The sequence below is a fragment of the Lepisosteus oculatus genome, chromosome 24 (assembly GCF_040954835.1).
Source record: "Lepisosteus oculatus isolate fLepOcu1 chromosome 24, fLepOcu1.hap2, whole genome shotgun sequence".
Lineage (NCBI taxonomy): Eukaryota > Metazoa > Chordata > Actinopteri > Semionotiformes > Lepisosteidae > Lepisosteus > Lepisosteus oculatus.
The window spans coordinates 1,536,116-1,545,267 of NC_090719.1; the positions used below are offsets into that span (position 1 = coordinate 1,536,116).

The 9,152-nt window shown below is 47.0% G+C and overlaps 1 protein-coding gene across 13 annotated transcripts in view; it reads right to left on the bottom strand.

Annotated features, from left to right (window-relative positions):
• LOC102696289 (dual specificity testis-specific protein kinase 1-like) overlaps window positions 1-9,098 on the bottom strand; it is a 41,898-nt gene extending 32,800 nt beyond the window's left edge. For 8 of the 13 annotated variants that reach the window (XR_011183541.1, XR_011183544.1, XR_011183542.1 and 5 more), the window contains exons 1-3: window positions 8,936-9,098; window positions 8,267-8,576; window positions 4,876-4,988 (exon numbers count right to left, since the gene is read on the bottom strand). Coding sequence is in view for 1 of the 13 variants with exons in the window: in XM_069183561.1 (XP_069039662.1) it covers window positions 4,876-4,988; window positions 8,267-8,445 (292 nt within the window). In the remaining 12 variants the exon portion in view is untranslated. Of the gene's footprint in view, window positions 1-4,875; window positions 4,989-7,093; window positions 7,324-7,411; window positions 7,692-8,257; window positions 8,577-8,935 lie in introns of those variants that run through there. The other 5 variants (XR_011183548.1, XR_011183547.1, XR_011183549.1 and 2 more) reach the window with 5 other exon arrangements.
• Window positions 9,099-9,152: the final 54 nt, after the last annotated feature.

Here is a 9,152-nt window from a genome sequence, read left to right on the forward strand (position 1 = left end):
AGTAGCAAAGTCAGCGTTGTAAAATTAGCAAGACGCTGACTTTGTGGGAGGTGAAGTACTAAACTCCAGATCCGGCAAAGTTCTTGAGAACTTTCGTGCTCAGCAAAGCACTGCTCTGATAAACCAATGGGGTGACGCGCATGGCTCTGGCACCTGCAGCACGGACACAGGTGTGCCAGGTCTCCTGTGAGAACTGACGAAAGCCCTGGGCATTCGCGTGGTGCCAGGAGGTGGATCTGGAGATACCTGTTTTTCGTAAATGCCTGCGATGCAAAAGGGACAAATACTCCAGAATTACAGGACAAGCCAACATGTCAAAACAACAAGGTGGGAGACGGCAACTGATTGCTTCTCCTGGTGGTCAGGTTGGGGTTGTAAAGATTGGAAAGGCATGCTGGGAATAAAAGAAACATGCCAACCAGTGTGCGGGAAAAAATACTGCCAAGAGAATATATAAAAACGGTGGAGCAGGCGACTGAAGGACGTCGTGTGCTAACTGTAGCTGGGGCAGAATGGAATATGAGCGGAGGAACAGTTCTCATTTAATTTAGGCTTTCTGTTTCCATATCAGTCTGCTCCTTCCTTGGAGATGACCAAGGAACTGTAACTTGTAGTGCTGTAACAAAAAGGGAAAGGGCTTGCTGGTTCAAACCCTGAAATCAGCAAAATCTACATTTTTAAGTAGTTAACTGCAATTCTGCAATTCCATCCCAAAGATTCCCACTGTGTTTCACATACAGGAGGGGACCTACTTCACTCACCCCTGATGTGCACAGCCGATTGGGTGAAGTAATGGGGTGAATTAACAGGAGTGTGGGGAGACCAGATCATACAGTCACATCATGGAATTTACCCAGCACACCAGAGCTACCACTCTGCTCTTACAAACTGTGCCAGAAGATCTATCATAACCGGGTATGTCAGAACCTCAGTTTAACGTCTCATCTGAAGGACAACATCGGACAGCGCGTTGTCCCCAGTTTCCTGATAAAATTAAATCTACCGTATAGTTGTTGGACTGGGGCACAATAACGAGTTCTGTAAAACCGAGAAAATCACTTGGCTGTGAAGCAGTATATTGCTTAGCCAAGGGGATATTTTTACTTGGTCAGAATTACCGTGTTTTAGTAAGCCTTGGAGTAAAAATCTCTGAAATGTCCTGAATAATTTGTTTTATGTGCTCCTGACCAGATTAAAGCCATTACAGTCACATGGCTGGTACGCTGATGCCAAACCCTTACAGCACACCAGGCAGGTGTTTTTCACACACTGATAACTACCTTTGCTTTACATCAGACATTATCAGAGGTCCAGAACTTTCCTCTTTTTCTCTCCACTTATTTAAACAACTGGCTGTGAGACTGCGAGAAAATGGATTTGTAGTTGGTTAGCAAATCCACACTCTAGCTTACGGGGAATATCTTCGTCTGTCTACTGTGCTTTCTCTGTTCAGCATTGCAGGGACGTGGTTTAGAATTTGGAAACTGTGCCAGGCAGGGGGAGGAGAAAAGACAGGAATTGGTTCAATTGAAATGACTGGATTTCTTTCGAGAGTACAAAAATCATGTGCACCGTGGGCATGCTCCCATTTACTCAAAAAGGTTGCCCCCACAGATCGCAATACACGTCTGCACTCAGGGTTCAGATCACCTAAACCTCATGTCAGCATTCATTAAAGATCATCTTATATCTATTGACAGATCTCATCAGGTTGTGGGGAAATATATTTCTATGGACATTCACGTTTCTTCTTAGCAAAATAAATAGTTTTGCCTCTTTTACGCTTAATTAACCAAAAAGGCTGTTGACAGATGCAGATTCTCCTGTAGTGCAGTGCATAATGGGAGCTGGCACAGAAAAGTGCTCGACTCATCAGGGAGCAGCCCTGCGGTAAAGGTTTCCACTAATACAACGACTTTATAAAACAACACGGCAGCCAAACTCAGGGAGGGGTCCACTGGGGACTCGGCTCAGAGCACACACTGTCCTTCAGTACAGGATGACCACTTGATCATTCTTCCTTTGCAGACCTGAACCCTGAGCGATACGTGGCGAGAGTACGAGGTATGAATTTTCAAGAGCTTCTGATTCAGGGTGGTACTCCAATAGGCAACAGATGCCTGTCATCACAGCCATTAGACACCACGCACACAATCATAATTTAGACAGATGCCAAAAGAGAAATACATACAGAGAAAGCTGTGGAAGTCACGCTGCCTGGCTAATTGCTTCCTGCAAAGTTTATATAAGAACCCGACGCAAATGGAAATGAATCAGCCCAAAATCCAGTATTAGCTTGGGAAGAGAGGAATGGGAGGGCATATTTTGTTGCCAAAGCAGTGTTATACAGTCGAGTCAAGCTCACGGCGATCACCCCACGTGCTCGTGCTACGCCCTGCATGGCCAGTCATGAGAACTGTCCTGCTGTCACCCTCTCATAGACAAGTAACAAGGGTCAGCTAGCATTTTCTCTCATTACTCTTGTCCACCCAGCTGTGCAAATGTGTGTGTGGTAACCTGCAATGGTCAAGTGTGCCATTGAGTTGAGCCTTGTACCTTCTATTTGATCAGTGTTACAGGAACCAAGGCAACAGTCAGGCCTACGGCCTCTACAGTAGAAGGTTGTGGGTTCAAATCCTGGGAGGCACAGCACCATTTGACCCTTGAGCGAGTCACTTCACAAAAGACAGCTGCAGTAAAAACCTCTGCTGGATTCATGGGTCTCAAGGTTATCACCGCAAATGAAAATGTGTTCTTAGTTTGCCTACTTGGTTACCTTGGAGAAGGTAATCAACTCATTTGCGTTTCAAAAGCTAAAGACAACACTGTGGCTTTTCAGTAAGAGAAATCTGCTCGGAGAGCCGGGCTAGTTTCAGACGGGCAAGGAACAAGACTAGAACATGGATGCTACAGTAAAAGGATGGGAATCATTTTATACCTCACTGACACAAGAAGCAAGTGGAGAGCTGTGTAAGTAAAAAGATATGGGGACAGCAACTACAGTCTACCATTACTGTTACAACACGGTCTACAGCGCCAGCGCATTGCTAGTACTTCTCAGGCATGTCTGAACAGCCTCACCAGTCCCAATGTACCAATCAGACTGTAATATTTCCCACTGCACACTCATGGGAAAGCAGCTTAATTCCGGAGGGATAAATCTCCTGATTATGTCAATAAGCAGATGAGCTGTGGACTGCATTAATTAAGGACTTTCACTCCACTGCTTCAGCACTTAGGTTAAAGAGCACGCCTCATCAACAGTCTCTTGTTTGTCCACCAAAGCAGCAAAAACAACAGAGAGTCTACAACTACACACTAAGATACTGTACTTGTATTGGGAAAAACAGTTGCTTTAGCAATTAATAAAGAATTATGTGTTTACAGTAATAACAATGGACCAAAGCAAGCAAACATAATATGCTGTTGTGAACAGTCTTCTTTTGAAGAAATTGTCAACTGATAAAGTATTTGATGTTTGAGCAAAAGCATAAAAAAAAAGTCTAAAGGATGTGATGCCTCAGCACTGTTAATAATGCAATGCACAGTACATTGGAACCATTAAGAAATGCATCAACTCTTGTCACCCTAAGCATTTTTTCCCAGAGTGCTTTCCTCGGCATGGGAATGGCTCTATGAGGGAGACCAAGGTGCGACAGAACTCTGGAGGTCAAGGTAAGAACGTCAAAATGCACAACCTGGTCAGATCCTGCTTTTGCTGGGGCAAGAGGGAGATGAAGGCAGCAGTCAAGACTGTACATTTCTGCCAATGAGTATAAAGACCAGCAGTCTGCAGGCAGAGCACACTGCTTAGTAGGACACTACATAGATCCATTGGGAGTTTTATGTGTAAAACCAACATGCAGGAGAAAATGTACCGATGGAGGCTGAGATGACAAACTTTCCCTGCAAGTCCCAGTCTCAAATTCCCACGGCATGCGGGTCTTCCGCTCTCCTACAGGATCAGACCGTGGAGCCTAAGATACAGTTTCGTGACGAACTATTAAAAGCCCAGTGGTGCCGTTCAGCAGCACGATCCCCTCGCTTGTGTGGTATAAATAACTGATCGCTGCTCGACTCCTGGGCTCTCTCCTGTCCGACAGGAGCGGGAGACAGAGGATCCATGAGAAACACAGCACGGCACGGGCACCACGGGGAATAACCGCCGGAGCCTCCGGCAAAATAACCAGCAATCCCGTTTCCTTCTGGGAACCATGAGGAACAACAGCTCAAAAGTTATTTTATTGTTTTTCTGCAAAACCCTATCAGGACCACAAATTTCTCAACACAAAGAAATATAGCAAAAAGCTATTGGTCCATCCTATCTACTACCATTCTTTACGATTTACTTTTTCAGTTGCTTTGAATTCTGAAGTGGCTCAACTTCCCAGCAAAGCGGTAACCAGCACTTGTCCAGCTTCATATTTGTGCAGCATCAGCATAAAATATACAATTTGACATTAACAATGCTTTAAATTAAGACTTAATGACACAAAAGACAAAGATGCAAGTCGTGCAGATTCTCTCTGCACACCTGCTTTCTCTTTACAGAAATCTTATGGTGATGAACGCAAAATATCACTGTACATAACTGCAAAAAAACAGACAGTCCCAAATGCTTCAGAGTAATGTTTGCATGACTGCAGCCATAGCTCCAAGGTCAGGTATCATGCATACGACTTCATTCCAGCAAAAATAACATTAAAATAAGATAACAGCTCAACGCTGAAAACAAAATGGACAGGTTATGGTTCAAAACCTAGTTATACAGTTATGATGTGAGACCCAGGGACAGAGGGAGACAGCCACGCACAGGGAACTCATTGGCTGAGGGAGGGAACAGGACAGAGTTGACAGGGAGGGTGTATTACTTACTCCAGTGATTCAATAAGCTATTCATATGCATCTCGGACGTGGGTGGCAATGGGCAATCCTTCCGCACACAGAACTCAAGCAGGGAGGCAGGGGGTAAGGTCGGTATCCAGCAGCTGGGGAAAAGCACACAGGGCAACACAGTGAACAGAAGCACACAGACACACATGGTACACACACAGTGACAGCACACCATCTCCACTTCCACACCAGCAGCAGAGATCCAGGAATTACAGCATCACGGGGCAACGACACAGACATCCCAGCAGGGAAAACTGGGAATACTGTACAAAAGTCAGGGTACAGTATTAGCCTCGTGTGGTAGAGACCACTTTTCTTAGTAGTGTGACCCAGGCAGTAATTCGCTGCAAGCCTTTACAGTAGGATTATAATACACATAGACCAAACATGGTTATTCTTCACCTCTGCCAAACGAGGCACAATAAAATAAAGAATTTAGATTTTTGATCCCTACTAAAAGTTTATATTCAGTATATTACACTTTTACTGTGTTTACTATACTTAAGTATGTTTCGTCCACTGGCTTCGCAAGCTCAACAAAACTAATAAATCTGTATAGACGGTCAGCACACAGTGTTTTTTTTTAAGTTTGCATCTCATTGTTACACATCACATTTACAAAAACACTCATTTCACAGTCCAGACATTAACATTGTAACGCCAGTTCCTGTATCGTAGAAAGCTGTGACTGAAAAACATTTATTTCATTATTTGAAATCAACGTGTGCCGAACCGGGCTTTGCTCTCGTGAAACATCAGACTTCTGTTTGTCGTACCTTGGCAGACGTTGCGCGGTGCCAAGCTGCTGCTACATAAGAAAAAGACATCGGGGACTGCAGCTACTGTTTCACACCTCTGCTACAACACTATCAGGTTGCAGGTCTGCTACAGGTACAGCAGCTCTGGGCATTTTCACAACCCCTTGGACAAGTGCCACTTACAACTGTAAAACACTTCACAAAATTATCCTCAGCAAAATAATATTTCCTGTAGCGGGTAGACTGACATGTTATTGAAGCACAGTGACACAGGTAAACTCATTAAGCTGATGACCATCCCGTCCTCACCAGTAGTTTACAGGTAGGCTACTGTAAAATCCCAGGCTAACAGCATCTTTTTCCACTATGGGAAGCAAAACAAGCTGGCAATGTGCAACGTGTGCTTCCTTTGGTCCCCAGAGACCACACATCATCCCAGCTCATCCCACAGATATTCCATGGGGCTCCCGTCTGGAGAACGGGGCAACCAGGGCAAAACCGTCACATTCTCACATGGCAAGAAAGCTGCTGTTACGGTCCTGCTGGTCATGTCTGGAAGAGCCCACAGGAGGGGCAGCAAGTGAGCTCCAGGACGTGATCAGTTCAGAGCTGCTACTGGGCTTCAGGTTACTATCAGCCACACGTGGAGAGCTGTAGTGACCAGACACTGCTGCCCAGTCTGTCACACTTGGACCCCCCATGTCGCCTGGTGCTCACATTGTGCTGCAGATCTGTGGCGTCTCTCGCTGGAGTCTTTCACAAACCCTTGAGTCATGGCTCACTGGAGCACTGGTGGGTCCAGCTGAGAGGACCCAGTCCAGCCTCCAGCGACCCCAGGTCACGCAGGTGCTGCTCTGGAAACGGGCGGGGCGACCTTGGCTCAGCTCTGCTGTGTTACCTTTTCCTTTTCACCGGGAATCACACCTTCCAGGTGAGACCACCTCATCACCTGCGTTTAAAAACCATGCTCCCTCATGAGGTGACCTAGCGCTCATGCAACGGGCACTCCGGCGCACCAGAATCAAGATTTTAATCAAAATGACGCCCCAAACATGTTAATCGAAACCTGTACACTTTATTTTCTAGAAATACACGCAGGAAGAGGGTGACACTTTAATGCTTCAGTATGAAAGGGTTGTTCTCAACAGCGGAGCGTAGAGAACGCAAACGTCTCCTGCCTTTCTCAACTAAATGTACTACATCCACGAACAAGCAGGTACAGAGATGCGCAATATTCATGTTAACATGGCAGCTGCTCAGAAGCTCGACTCCACATCTCGTGTCAATATTGCCGCTATACAAATACGTTTAACATTTCGATAATGACAATAACGACTTTGCCAAAACTTCGAATCCGTTCACTCTGACCTAAACGCTGTGTCCACGATATGCAAGTATTTTATGCAGTACTTGGATATAGGCGACAGGAGCTGAGAAATTACCTTGTTTTGAAGTTCTAAAGAAAACGAACCGGGGTTGCCAACGTCAAAATCCAGCAAGACAACGACCACAACACCAACTCCGGCACGACGGCAGAACAACAAAAAAAAAATCACTCCAGGACCTTATTCTCAGTTTAAAACTTCTGGATGAAAATTCACAGTTCAAATCTAAACAGCAGCCAGCGTTAAACTTCTAGGCTACCTCTCAAACTCCGCACCGCTCGCGAAGACGGGGAGCTCAGAAGAGCATGTAACAGATTTAAATTTAATCCACCACGCACGGACAGAAACGCTCATCCCAGCCTGACAGAGACTTACCGCTCCAACGTCTGTCACGGCCGAGTTACCGCTCGCTCGCTCGCTCGTCTCCTGGGGTTCGGACCCGCAGTCGGTGCCAGGGGCTCAGAAGGCGAGTGCGCGGCGTGCGTGGTCCCGGCTGAGCTGCGACCCGAGCGGGCGCATTGCGACACGGCTCCGGCGGTGCGCGCGCGGGGGGTCAGGCAGGTCCCAGGGCGCCCGGGGCTGGCTCGTGCGGCTCGCTCGCCGGAAGCGGCGCCTTTCACTGGCCGCCGGCGGGGGACCGTGCCCGCGTGCACGGGGCCCTGCGCGCCCCCGCCGCCCCTCGGCCCCGCTGCTCGCGCCCGCGCCTCGTTTCGCACCGGGGGTGTCTGGAGAACCCCCCTCCCCTCTTCAAACAGTCAAATTCTTATTTCGCGGCTCGTCTTGTACTTCAAAGATTTGCCTTTTCCCTCTTTTTATGTAAAATCGCAGCTACAGTCACGCTGACCCGGTAATGTCATATATAACGACAGATGGTGGTGGTGGAGGGGAGTCCCCATTACTTGTAAAGCGCTTTGAGTGGAGTGTCCAGAAAAGCGCTATATAAGTGCAAGCAATTATTAATTATCATTATAGATGAAGACCTGCGGAAGACTGTACTGTATCGTCTGAAGGGGGTCAGGGGTCAGGGGATAACTGGGGAGAGAAAGGGGGTCGGAGGTTGGGGAGAGGTAGAGGGGTCAGGGGGTAACTGGGGAGAGATAGAGGGGTCAGGGGGTAATTGGGGAGAGGAAGGGGTCGGGGTTCAGGGGGTGACTGGGGAGAGATGGGGTGAGGAAGGGTGTCAGGGGTCAGGGGGTGACAGTGGAGGGGATACTCTCTCACCTGCCTCACCTCGCCGGTCCCGCTCTCGGTGAGTCGCCGACTATGGGGCCGCTCCCGTCGGGGGTCCCCAGGCTGTCGGGAGGGGTTCCCGTGTCGCCTTGGGCGCCCAGCCCGGTCCGAATGAGTTGAGGTGTGCTCCTCCAAGGACAGCTGGATTGCGCTTTTATGATGCAGTTTACCGTTGCCATTGTAAAATAAATCTCTTGAGCCTTAAAGGCTAAACGTGTTAAAGGTGAATAGTCACCGATGGAGCCCCGAACACGACCGGCTGTACACTGTCGCCCCCTGCTGGCCCGAAAGACACTCACACCAGCAGCCTCTGCCCGAAAATAGAATAATAATAATAATAATAATAATAATAATAATAATAATAATAAAATAATAATAATAATCGTTTTTAAAGAAGTTAAATTACAATACACTGATTTGCTCAGGTGCTCTGTATAGTTAGGCGGTATGTAAGAATACAACTGATTTAGGACTATGTTAATAACTTTACTATGAGCTTTTTCAGTTGTTTCAGTTAGATTGTTTTATATACGACTAATTTGCTTTTTAATTAGCAAATAATTGTTGTCAATAAAAAAGTCTTGATTAGCTGCCGGTTCCCCTCACACCAGAAGGCGGCCCCGGGTGACGAAACCGTCGTGTCTGTTTTTTTCCGGAATAAATCTTTACCTGTTCCCCCATTTGAAAAAGTGGTCGACGAGCAGTTAGGTGTCGTCCGTACAATTATAGATATTATCGATTAGAATTGTTCATTTCTACGTTAGAAAAACCCCCAAATACTTCTTTTTTTTAAATAACGGACCTGCACGAGACAGGCGCTTCGTTCGGTTTGAAAACGTTGACGCCGCAGCCACGCGCCCTCACGAGGGAGGGGGGGGTCACATGA